This window comes from Suricata suricatta, chromosome 13 (genome assembly GCF_006229205.1).
Source record: "Suricata suricatta isolate VVHF042 chromosome 13, meerkat_22Aug2017_6uvM2_HiC, whole genome shotgun sequence".
Lineage (NCBI taxonomy): Eukaryota > Metazoa > Chordata > Mammalia > Carnivora > Herpestidae > Suricata > Suricata suricatta.
The window spans coordinates 88,060,011-88,072,887 of NC_043712.1; the positions used below are offsets into that span (position 1 = coordinate 88,060,011).

Below are 12,877 nucleotides of genomic sequence, written 5' to 3' on the forward strand. Positions count from 1 at the left end.
TGGTGATGGTGGTGATGGTGATGGTGGTGATGATGGTGATGGTGATGGTGATGATGGTGGTGATGGTGGTGATGGTGGTGATGGTGATGATGATGGTGATGATGGTGATGGTGGTGATGATGGTGATGGTGGTGGTGGTGATGGTGGTGGTGATGGTGGTGGTGGTGATGATGGTGGTGATGGTGGTGATGGTGGTGATGGTGATGATGGTGGTGATGGTGATGATGACCGATGATGGTGGTGGTGATGATGACTGATGATGGTGATGGTGGTGATGGTGATGATGACCGATGATCGTGGTGGTGAAGATGACCGATGATCGTGGTGGTGATGATGGTGATGATGGTGGTGGTGGTGATGGTGATGGTGACTGATGGTGGTGATGGTGGTGATGGTGATGATGGTGGTGATGATGGTGATGGTGGTGGTGATGGTGGTGATGATGGTGATGGTGGTGGTGATGGTGATGATGGTGGTGATGGTGGTGATGGTGGTGATGATGGTGGTGGTGATGGTTATAGTCATGGTGATGATGGTGGTGATTATGGTGATGACGAGGGTAATGATTGTGGTGACAATGGTGATGGTCTTGACAGTGATGATGGCGGTGGTGATGGTGCAGAAATGGTATAATACAACTTTTCAACTACTCCAGGTAATCAGGGGGAAAAAAGGATAAAAACAGAAAATCTAATTTCAGGCAGTAGTTTTAACCTGTTTTTATTCTCAGATCTGTAAATGATTGAACACGTGTTAAAATGCCCTGATTTGGGTTTCCTTTATTCCCCTCCCTTCTGCCCACCCCTCTACTAATGACTAGTCTTATTCTGCAGCATTTGTTGGCTTGTTAGGGCATGAGCTACGACCCAGAACGGCGTTGGGCTCGGGGGACGCGGCTGTGCCCAGGAAGGAACTGTGCCTGCCCTTGTGGCATTTGCGTTGTGCGGTCTGGCGCATGCTCCCACGTACCCGTCCTCACACCTGACGCCTGTGGGGCGCTTTCGCACATATCACCGCATTGTGAGGTGTAGTTAGATGCCCCCGGAGACTTCTTGTGCTGCCGCCGACCGTTCCTGTTGGAGCAGCGGACCCACGGCTCGCGACCCCAGGGTGGGGGGTGTGTCCTGGAGGGCGTGCAGTCATGCTCCATCTCAGATGCACACACAGGAGCCTTTTCCCCGGAGAACCGAGTGAAGGCCAAGGAGAGGGGGGCCTCCTAACCCGGGCCAACTCACGCACAAGGCACCCAGTGAATGCCAACTTTTCTTCTCCTTTAAAAATTTACCTGATGCCAAGATTTTGAAACAAACATCCAACGGGCCGGGCACAGGCTTTGCACGAAATCTAACTTTGCAGATTATCCTTTTCTCGGTGTGTGTCCGGGAGCATTGGCAGATTTCCATTCGGAAGAAAACAGGCTTATTGGAAGGCCGGCCGATGTCCCTGGAAAAGCCGGTGGCATTGCACGGCCTCTCGCGGCACGCAGAGGTGAAGTCATTCTGACCGGTTAGACAGAGGGCATGCTTGAATCCTGGGCGCGAGGCGCAGGGCCCAGCCATCTTGGGAATGCGGACTCGTGAAGGAGTCCTGCCAGGGCTGGTCCTGTGCCTCCAAACGCTGGGTAATACGGCCAGCCGGTCATTTTTCCTGTAGGTTTGTTTCTGGTGGTGGTCGCCTCGGCATTTCCATTGGTCACATGGTGCATTTTATCCTTTGCTTTTCTGGGGGCTGACCTGTTGCTGGCAATTGCTGTTGACAGAACCTTTTGAAGATGCTCTCAGGACCCAGTCCCTGGGGCCTGTGCTGAGCAAGGCGGCCTCCGTGGAGTGCATCAGCCCCGTCACGCCCAGAGCCCCGGATGCCAAGATGCTGGAGGAGCTGGAAGGGGAGCCCTGGTACCAAGGGGAGCTGAGCCGGAAGGAGGCCGAGGGGCTGCTCAAGAACGACGGGGACTTCCTGGTCAGGAAGAGCACCACCAACCCCGGCTCCTTCGTCCTCACGGGCATGCACAACGGCCAGGCCAAGCACCTGCTGCTCGTGGACCCGGAGGGCACGGTGAGCACCGGTGGGAGACCACCTGCCTCCTTAGAGCAGTCCCCCCCCCCCCCCGCCCTGCCTCTGGGCTGGGTGACCTTCCCTCCGCGGCCCGTGCGCACCTGCTGACGTCCTGGCGGCCGCTCCTCGCAGACCCGACCGCCCAGGCACACAGGCCCGCGCCGGGCTCGCACTCGGAAACCTCACGAGGGCCCAGGGCAAAAGCTTTAACTCTGACATCCTTTACAACAAATAAGTACAGAAACGGAGAGGGTATTTTGGTCCAATCCATTCATGGTGGGTAAGGACATGCAGGGTTCCTGGGCTTCAAATATTTATTTCCAGTGTCTCTAAAAGTTCCTAGGGTTTAAGATGTGATGAAGCAGTAAATAGGCCCCCTGTTAATTAGCCTCCTGCTTCCCACTCATGGGACAGTGTGTGTGGCTGCTCCTGGCGGCAAAATCGTGTCTCACGAACTCCGTGAGTCTGACTGAATTTCCCGCCTTCCAGTCGGTAAACAGATGTGACTTGATGTGGCTACAGTCCGAGAACTGCTAAGTTGAATAAATATAATTACATTAACTGCACCATTAAATAAGTTCCAGGATTGTTGTGTAAAACCTTTTAGCCGTGAAAGCAAAGAAACAGGTAGTTATCCGAAAAGTAGCTTAGAACGTGGTCTGTCCTGATGCGGGGGTTGGACGAAGCCTCCTTCTTCGGTCGGATTGAACGAAGCGTAACCGCGTTTGGTGCACTCTGGTTTTGAGTTTTGAAAGGTTTCCTCATGGGGCACCTGGGGGCTCAGTTGGTTGAGCATCTGACTCTAGATTTCAGCTCAGGTCATGATTTCATGGTTCATGGGTTTGAGCCCTGCAGTGGGCTCTGCACTGAAAGTGCACATTCTCTCTTGGGATTCTCTGAGCCTCCCACTCTCTCTGCTCCTCCTCGCTTGTTCTCTCTCTCTCTCTCTCTCTCTCTCTCTCAAAATAAATAAATAAACATTAACAAAAATTTAAAGATAAAAATAAAAGACTTCCTGACCTGCAGTCACAGATGCACCATGTTCCTCTGTATCTTCTGTGTGTGCTGTGAGAGCCGTAGTTTTCACTATTCGGTTCTAATTCTGACTAGTCACATTGACAATGACTGAGATAGGGCCCAGTGGTCCTTAACTCTCCAGGCGGTGAGCCAGGCCTCAGTGCTGTGGATGTGCCTTGTGTTACGTTCTCCGTGCTCTGTGTCACCGTGGGTTTCTCGAGAGTCTGCCCTGTCCTGTGGCGGAGACTGTTTAATCCTGATCTGAGCACCACGCTGCACCGTCATTCAGGCGTTGAAACATCCGGCAGTGAGTCCTTCCTCTTGAAGCTCCGATTCGTATTCTCTTTTTAAGCTGTTCTGAGGCCACCATCCTCTTTGCTCTGGTTTTAGAGTCCGTTTGTCCAGGCACTGAAAACACATGCGAGGATTTTGGTAGGACCGGTGTTGTGTTCACGGGTTTATTTCAGGGAGAGCTGACTGTTTCAGCACCAAATCGGCCCATCCACGAACATGGCAGGAGTCTCTACTTGTTTAGTTTTAAGATGTCCTTTGTCCAAATGTAAAACTTCTCTCCGGAAAGTGCTTGTGTTTCCTGTGTTTGGCTGCTTCCTAGAGTGTCTGGTGTGGATTCTTGGTGCCAGGGTTATCTTGGCCACGTGTTCGCCACAGTGGACGCCGCAGGGAGGGGATGCGGTTGATCTCGTCCGTGGCAGCACGTTCACTGGAACGGCGGCCAGGCCGTCGCACACGTTGAAGCCGAGTCTCCTGCCTTTCAGTTTCCGACCCCACGGCTCGCTCTCACCCCACCGCGCTCCCCGGGGCGCCCTGGAGCGTTCGCCGGGAGAGGGTGCCCTTGTCTTGCTCCCGGCCTGGAAGAGGGTGGTGCAGGCTTTGATCTCCTGAGGTGACGTGAGCTTTGGCAGATTGTCTTCATCAGCCCAAAGGACTTCATTCCCTGGTTCCTTCACTCAGACAGCTGTGCACCGAGTAACTGCTAAGTCTGTGCACTGCTTGTGACAGCGGGGACACGTCCGTGAAGCGGTTTAAAAGGACAGTTTCTGCTTGTGTGGAACTCAGATACAAGTCAGCTACTTCCTTACTCACGTACAGACAGGTGCTGGGCTTTATCAGTCCACATCACCTGAAATGCCGTAATGATGTGGGGTATTTTCTGGGGTCTGTGAACGAGGGGGAGTTCCGCAGGCAGATGGTCCGACGCTGTATCCTGGTCTTCGCCCTGCGTGGCCCTGACGCCGTCATCTGCACCTGCTTTGCTGGACTGGGGCACCGAACGCTTCCGTTTGCATGTTTCCGGCTGCTCTTCTCCAGTGAGGCGCGTCTTCGTCGTCTTGGCTGCCTTCTGCTTGCGTGCCGGTTGGGGGACCGGATCACGGGGCTGCCGTCACCTCTGACGACAAGCTGGGGCTGCTGCAGATCAGAGAAGCTGTCCCTCTTTGTGTGTCACGTGGAGTCCCCTGGGGAGCCCGTCTCTGCACGCTGACTCCTGGTGGCCCCCAAGCCTTTCTCCCACACAAGCACTCATACTCTGTTATTTTGTTCGTTCACTGCCCTCCACCCCGCCCCGCACTCCGGCCCCCGTGAGGGCGGCAGCCTCAGCCGTTGCTTCACGCCCGGTGCCTGGAGCAGCGCCCGGCAGGTCGGGTGCTCTGCAAGCACGTGACGGCGCCGAGGGCCCCAGAGGGCCACGCGGGAGCCGAGCGTCCCCTGCTGCGCCGCGGCACAGAGAAGCTTCCCTAAGAGAAGACAGGAAGGAAAATACCTGAGTGATTCTATGAGAGTAGAGACTCTAGCCGCAACGTTTAGGTGTTAAATTGTGCCGTCTCCTAGAGCGAAGATGGTTCCTGTGTTACACACTCGGTCCTTAGAGACAAGGGATTGATGACTAAGAAGCGACATGTACTGGGGTGTCTGGGTGGCTCAGTCAGTTAAGCGTCTGACTCTTGATTTCGGTTCAGGTCACCGTCTCGCGGTTCGTGGGATCGAGCCCCACATCAGGCTCTGCACTGGGTGTGAAGCCCGCTTGGGATTCTCTCTTTCTCTCTCTTCATCGCCCCCCCTCCCTGCCATGAAGAGGACACGTAGTACTACTGCTAATATATTCTGCTTTCCCACTACAGTATCAGGGTGATGTGTAGGGGCACCTGGCTGGCTCCGGTGGTGGAGCACCTGACTCTTCACCTCTGGTCATGAGTTCAAGCCCCACCTTGGGTGTGGAGCCTGCTTAAAAAAACTTTTTTAAAACGATAGTTTGGAAGGTGGGAGGATCGAAGCTGAGGGAGGTGGTTGAGCAGGTGGCCTCTAAGCCACAGCCCCAGGCCGGGCGTCGACAAGACTTTAATTTCTAAGGAGGAATCTGCAGCGCCTCCGAGAAAGTCAGTCGGTCACACCTACTAGTAAGTGTCCTTCAGGGAGGCTTTTTGCTGGATCTGATGATCTAATTTAATTGATCCAGTGGAGGAGAGCGTCAGCTGAGAAAGACTTAATTACAAATGCGATGTCACTTCCTTGCTGTCAGGACACCAAAATAGACGATGAACACATTCTCTTCAATATTTATTCATCTGATTTTCATGGTAATTGGTTGGTCCCTGACTATAAAGGGGGAAACTTGGCAGAACAGATTACTTAGAGAAATAAGGATGCAAAACCGTTCCGACGCTAAATTTACTGCAGAGTGTACCAACCTTTGTGCCTCCCCACTGCACACTGATCGTGCAAGATGAGGGCTCCTGGGGTCGCTGGAGACCCAGGTGACGAGGAGCGGAGAGGCGGGGCTCCTGTGCTCCCCCAGGTGTGGGTTCGCAGCTGGGCCGATGCCACCGCCGGGCTCTGCAGGAGCAGCCCCAGAGATGGAGTCTGGAACGCTGCATTTTCTTTCCACCATCCTTGTGGTGAATTAGTCAGCCCCCTGGAGTCTAAAACTATTCCCTGAGGCACCTGTCCTTGAGTCATCCCCTCGGCCACAGGGCCAGCAGCGTGGGCTGGGTGCTGTGCTTGCTTTCAAATGGGCTGCTTGCTGCACCTGCACCCACACCTGCACCTACATCTGGGCCTACACCTGCACTGGCACCTGCACCCACATCTGCATCCACACTTGCACCCGCACCTGCACCCGCACCGGCATCTACATCTGGGCCTACACCTGCACTGGCACCTGCACCCACACTTGCACCTGCACCTGCACCCCCACCTGCACTGTACCTACACCTGCATCTGTTCCTACATCTGCACCTGCACCCACACCTGCATCCGTGCCTGCACCTGCACCCACACCTGCATCTGTGCCCACATCTGTACTCACACCTGCACCCACACCTGCACTGTGGCTGGGTGTCCCATGAGCTTCCCGACCGTGGTCTCGGGAATGTGGCACATTTGAAAGCACATGCTGGGGCTTTGCATTCAGAGAATCAAAAACAATGGCAACCATCTAACACCCCACATTTAGTAGGATTTTACTTTATTCTGAGAGTTATTAAGAAAATAATCCGCCTCCATCCTTCCACTTCAAAAGGGCCTGCTGTTATTTTAAAATGTCCTTTATCTCAGGCAGACTAAGCTGTGCTGAACTGAAAGATGAAATGGGAAGTCTCACCGGTTTGAGCCAAAGGAGCCCAATCCCCACTCACCCACTCCTGCCCTGCGGGTCCTTGGTTGGGTGACTCAAATCCCAGGGCCCCCCATCTCCCGGGCCTGTCCTGTCAACCTGGGGGCTCCATGGAGAAGAGAGGGGTGGAGACGGCGGGGGTGGCCAGTGGCCTCATGGGGGACGCGACACACAGACAGCATTGCCTTACCGGCCAGAGTGCAGGACAGACTAGGGATGTGCGGGCCGGGCAGCGGCGGGTGAGGCCGTCTTGTCTTCTCGCTTATCAACATAACACCTGGAAAACACGTGTGACCAAGGAAGATGTTGCCTACAGGCTTTGATGAGAAGTGACAGCCCAGCCCCTCCCCCAGCCCAATTCTGGGGGTCGGAACAAGCAGGCTTCCCCTTCGGGCCCTCCGGTGCGCTCAGACTGCTCTCGGCGGTGTCATGTCTACAGCTGTCATTCCTTTCTTTCATTCTTTTTTAATGTTTATTTATTTTGGGAGAGAGAGAGAGAGAGAGAGAGAGAGCAGGGGAGGGACAGAGAGAGATGGAGACACAGAATCTGAAGCAGTTCCAGGCTCTGAGCTGTCAGCACAGAGCCCGGCGTGGGGCTTGAACCCACGAACCGTGAGATCATGACCTGAGCTGAAGCTGACGCTTCACTGACTGAGCCCCCCAGGAGCCCCAACAGGTGTCACTTCTTGATGCCCCCCTGAAAACTAAAGTTTAGCCCGTTTTTCAATTTTTGACAAGTGTTTTCATTGCTCCAGGCTGTCCCTGTGCCTGTCAGTACGTCAGGCCTGTCTCCCCAGCAGCGCTGGTCGTGTCCCTTCCCTGCGACCTGCCCGTCTCTCCCTCCGTCTCTGTCAACAGCACCTTTAGTGTTTTCTGAACACGCAAAACAGAGACAGAAGCACAATGAACCCCCATGTTCCTGGTTCTCGCTGCAAAATTTACCAATCTCGATTCACCGCATCAGGGGGCGATCCTGTTTGAATGTAGAGAACATTGTTCCTCTGTGGGTCCCTGAGTGTCTGTCGTGCACACGGGCCGGTGTCCTGTGCAGCCACCAGAACTCACCCTGACGCTCCCCTGCCACCCTCTCCTGCACACTCCCTTCCTGCCCCCCAGCCGCCCCACAACGGCCTGTCCCGGAAAGGATCCATTCGGAATCCCGCACGGCCTTGGGCTGTCACAAGTCTTCAGTCCCCGTCGCCCCTGGGCCCCTGCTGAGTCCGGTTTCTGGCAGGTCCTGGCATCAGGGTCAGGATGTGCCGCTGGGTCACGCCGGCACAGAGACACCGAGTGGGCGAGGTCTCTAGGACGCTGGATGAAGGGGCGCCAGGCAGGCCTCTCCCGTGCAGATCGTCCTTGCCTTGTAATTATGAACTTTCGGAGGAGGCACTTAGAAACTACATAAACATCCTCTTCCCGATCCAGCTTCTGACCTGTTACTTTTGTTTTTATCTTTGTGGACTCACGGCTGCCTGTGCTGCTCAGGGGGCTGTCACCGGCCGCTTTATTTACTTCCGTGTCCCTTTCACGCTGTCTCTTTGTCCTCGTTCTTCTGCCCCTTCTTCCTTCAAATACACGTTGACGTCACGGGACCGTCTCCCCCAGCCGCAGCCCTGCGACCCGCCACTCTTCTGAAGGAAGCCTGGCCCGGCTGCGTCTCATGGGGAGACCAGGATCTGCCAGTGGGGGCGCTGCTGCCCCCGGGCCCTCGAGATGGACGGATTGGTGCAGCTGCACGCGCACGCGCACACACGCCTCTGTGTCCGTTCGTATGACCGACTCTGGGTGTTAGAAGACGCGCTCACGGCGGTTCTCCCACTCCAGTCTGATATCACGGAGGCCCTCCTTGTTTCTGCCCCCGCATTTCTGACCCGTTTCTCCAGCGATGAGAAGCCCCGCCCCTTAGCCTTAGTATTTTCACCTACTTGGTTAACCCCCCACCATGTGAGATGCATCCCGTCACCGCGGCCGCCCGGCCCTCGCCCTGCGGGGACCCCGGCTTCCCTGCCCAGCCGTTCCCCGGGGCTCCCTTCCCCGAGCTAGCTGTGGGCACCCTCCCGGCTCCGATGCCCATCCACCCCTCCCGGCCCCGGCGCCTCCGACCCCCGCGCCTGTCCCGTGGCGCACTCCTCACCGCGCCCGGACTCCAGTGCCCCTCTGGGCACCCCTGGGGCCGCCCCGGCCCTGGCACAGCACCTGACTTCCTTGGCGTGTGGACCGCCAGTCAGTCGGGAAGGAGCGGACTGCAGAGAAGGGAGGGAGGACTTGTGAACATCCGGTGGCGCATCCAGGGTCCCGCCCCTCCCCTTGTGAACACTGCAAACGCGGTCTCCAAGTTCCTGTGTGGACGCGTGTTTTCACTTCTCTTGGACATGGACCCGGGAGAGGATGTGCTGGTCGTGTGGTGGCTCTGTAACCGGCCCCCTGAGGAACGTCACCCGGTGTTTTTCAAAGCAGCTGCGCCGTTTTACATTCCAGCCGACAGTGTGCGGGGCCCCAAGCCTCCGCGCCGCCTCCCACCCTTGTCATTGGCGTTTGATTCTCACCATCCGTGTGGACGCCCAGTGGCGCGCCGCTGTGATTTTGATTTGCGTTTCCCTCGTGACTCATAAGGTCAAGCATCTCTTTCGATGCTTATTGACTATTCCTCTTTGGAGAAACGTCTCTTCGAATCCTTTGTCAATTTTTTTCTTCTTTCTATTTTTTTTATTGTGGTAAAATACACAGAACATGAAACCGACCACACAAGCCAGCTGTAAGTGTACAGTTCAGGGGTGTGGGGTGTGTCCCTACGGTTGCACAGCCATCCCCGCCATCCATCTCCAGAACTTTGTCTTGCAAAACCGAAATTCTGTCCCCATTAAATAACTCCCTGTCCCCTCCTCCCCAGCCCTGGCATCCACCATTCTCCTCTCTGTCTCTACGAGTGTGACTCCCCCAAGGACCTCACGTAAGCGGGTCACACGGAACTTGTCCTCCCATGACTGGCCTGTTTCACGCTGGAGCATGCGTCGGAGCTCCTTCCTTCCCAGGCTGCACCACAGTCCGTCGTGTTTGGCTCACCCATTCATCTGTGACAGACTTCTGCTTCCACAGTTTAACTGCTGTGTGAGACATTGCTCTTAACTCAGCATCCAGACTTCCCTCTGAGACCCTCCTTTCAGTTTTTCAGGCATGTGCCTAGAAGGGGAATTGCTGAGTTATGTAACGTTCCCAACAACGGTGCTCAAGGCTCCAGTGTCTCCTTCTCTGGCCGACACTTGCTGTTTCTGGTTTGGGGATGGTAGCCGCTGTCATGAGTGTGAGGTGGTATCTCGTGGTTTCGATTCGCATTTCCCTGATGATGAGAGTTGGGGAGCCCCTTTTCACGGACTTACTGGCCATGTCATTTGGCCACATGGTCACGTTTCCTTTGAGGAAATGTCAGTTCAGGTTATTGCCCATTTTTGAATAGATTGGTTTTTATTATTGAGTTTTAGGAGGACTTTATATATTCTGGATGTCCATCACTTCTTAGATACACAAATTCCAAATTTATCCCCCATCCTGCGGGTTGCCTTTTTACTATGTTGATGGTGTCTTTCATGCACAAAATTCTATAATTTTCATGACGTCCAACTGGTCTAGTTGCCTGGGCATTTGGTGCCGTATCCAAGAAACCATTGCAGATTCAGTGTCTTGAAGCTTTTGCCCTGGGTTTTCTTATAAGTATGTTAGGTCTTACTTTGAGGTCTTTGATCCATTTTGACTTAATTTTTGTGTATGGCATCAGCCCGGGCACTCCATTCTTTTGTACGTGGACATCCATTTGTTGAAAAAATTGTCCCTTTCCTGTTGATGGTCATGGCACCCTAGTCAAAAGTCCCTCGACCACACATGTAAGGGCTCATTTCTAGACCTTCTGTTCTTTTCCACTGCCCTATATGCCTGTCTTTATGTCAGTACCACACTATTTTGATTATCGTAGCTTTGTAATTCATTTTGAAATCCAGAAGTGTGAGTCCTCCAACTTTGTCAAATTCGTTGGTCTTTTCAAAGAACCTGCTTTAGGTTTCATTGTTTTTCTCTATTATTTTTCCGTTCTCTACTTTATCTCTGTTTTAATCTTTATCATGTCCTTTCTCCTGCTCGCTTCAGGATTTTTAGAGTCTTAAGGTGGGAGGTTAGGCGATTTGTGAGTCTCTAACTTTTCCTCCTGCTCTTGGGTTAGAGGAGTGCCCACGTGGGCAAGGTGCTGGTTGGAAGGATGTAAGCAACTGGCAGTCACGGCCCCAAGCCTGCCTCTTGGCATTGCAACCTCAGGGGTCTGATGTGAACCTGGCACTGCGTCCACTGGGCCTCGGAAGGACCTGAACCTCACCTTAATTTCAAATCTGGGGGAGGCCAGGCAACATGGCTGGTAGGGTCTACATCCCATCCGGGTTACAGTGTTCTTGGGCTTGAGCCTCTGGGCGTGGACAGTCCACCACTGGATCCAGCCCAAGCTGAGACGCGAGACAAAGAGCAGCAGGTCTGAGTGTGCAGCCCATTCCAATGGAGCCAGATTTCAATCAGGAATATCTGGTCTGATGGCTTTGCCCCAGCTAGTGTGACCTTTTGGATGTAATCACTCTGTCTTTGGTTGAGCGTAACTCGTTAACGTACAATATCTCTAAACAGTATTTCTAACTACCGGACACCTAATTTAAATGTTCCCTAGACAACTTGAGCTCACTGTGTCTAGAGCAGAAGGTATGGCCCCCACCCCCTTGCCCAACTGCTCTATGGATTCCTGGGGGAGGAAGAGGTCAGACGCCCAGGGCATCCAAGAGCCATCCTGAGGACCAACTAAGGGCCCAGAGGACCAGTAGCTACAGCCAGGCACCTGCTCCCCACCCCACCTCCCTCTCCCTCGATGGAGAGGCCCCGGGGGCTGTGTCCACAGCAGATGGGAGACTGCTCCTGGCCAGGCGTCCTCTGCCCTCTTCAGGTGTGGTCCACACCGGGAGTGGGGCAGCTGAGGGACGAGGACGCGGCCCGGTGAGCAATGGGAAGTGGTGACCCTCCCCCACACCGCCCCCTCCCCCCTGGGTGTGCAGATGCTCAGAGGCTGGGGGGCAGGCCTTGCACCAACTAGGAGTGTGCCTGCTGCCCCTCCGTCCCCCAGTGCCGGAGACCAAAGGACTGCATGGACCCCTCCGGGTGGAAAGGCAGGATGGCCAGATAGATCTTTCGAGGGCAGGAGGCGAGCAGGAGAGAAAAGGCTGGGAGTGGAGGGCAGAGTGGCTGCTGAAGGCAGACGGCAGGTGACAGGCTGAAGGACCGGCCAGTGACAATCACTGGGGACTTTGCAGATGTGTCTCTGAGCATGTGTGGGGGTGGGGTGCGCGGAGGCTGAGGCTCCGGTTCCGTGGCCTGGGGCTGGCTTCAAGCACGTGTGCTCTCTCTTCTCTGCCGTGGGTCATGCATCCTGCTCTCTGTGTCCCTCCCAGATCCGGACGAGGGACAGGGTCTTCGACAGCATCAGTCACCTCATCAACCACCACCTGGAGAACAGCCTGCCTATCATCTCCGCCGGAAGCGAGCTCTGCCTGCAGCAGCCGGTCGAGAAGCCCCTGTGACCGGCCCGCCACCCCGTCCTGACCCTGCGCCCAGGTCAGGAGGCCTGGTTCTTCCCGGGAAATGGGTACGGGGGCTACGGAAACTCCAGGCAGCCGCCCGCGCGCTCAGAGCCTTGTCCAAATGTCCCAGGAGGAACGTGTCCGTAAAGTGCAAGTTTCATAAACTTGTCCTGATTTTCTCATGTGCATATTAAAGGTGTACATACCTATACATCCTGTAAAATTAGCCCTCTATATTTATATTTTTTAAGACTAAGAAAGATGTAAGACTAATGTTCTGTGCTGTATGTTTTTAATGGAAAAAAAAGTTTGACTCTAGTTGTCTGGGCAAAAAATGTAATTCAGCTGACCTGTTCTCCTGAGAAATTCCCCCTGGAAGGTGTGATGTGCAGTTTTACCCGATGAGCACAACCCCGGGGCTGAAGCGAGCAGGGGGGTTGGTGATGAGTATCGGGCCGTCATGCTTCTGAAACGGCCTGGCTCGGGTCCCGGTGGTCGCCACTCGGGGACGCTGACACCCCCGCCCCCGTGAGGCCGCCTCCCCCGCGTCTGCATCGCCCCGTGTGCGCCCCTGGCT

The 12,877-nt window shown here is 54.9% G+C and overlaps 1 protein-coding gene across 1 annotated transcript in view; it reads left to right on the top strand.

The window, feature by feature from the left end:
- The window catches only part of SHC3 (SHC adaptor protein 3), a 63,930-nt gene extending 51,281 nt beyond the window's left edge, over positions 1-12,649 (top strand). The window contains exons 10-11 of the mRNA XM_029919696.1: positions 1,760-2,055; positions 12,172-12,649. Coding sequence (XP_029775556.1) covers positions 1,760-2,055; positions 12,172-12,300 — 425 coding nt within the window. The 3' untranslated portion in view covers positions 12,301-12,649. The remainder of the gene's footprint in view (positions 1-1,759; positions 2,056-12,171) is intronic.
- The last annotated feature ends 228 nt before the right edge of the window (positions 12,650-12,877 follow it).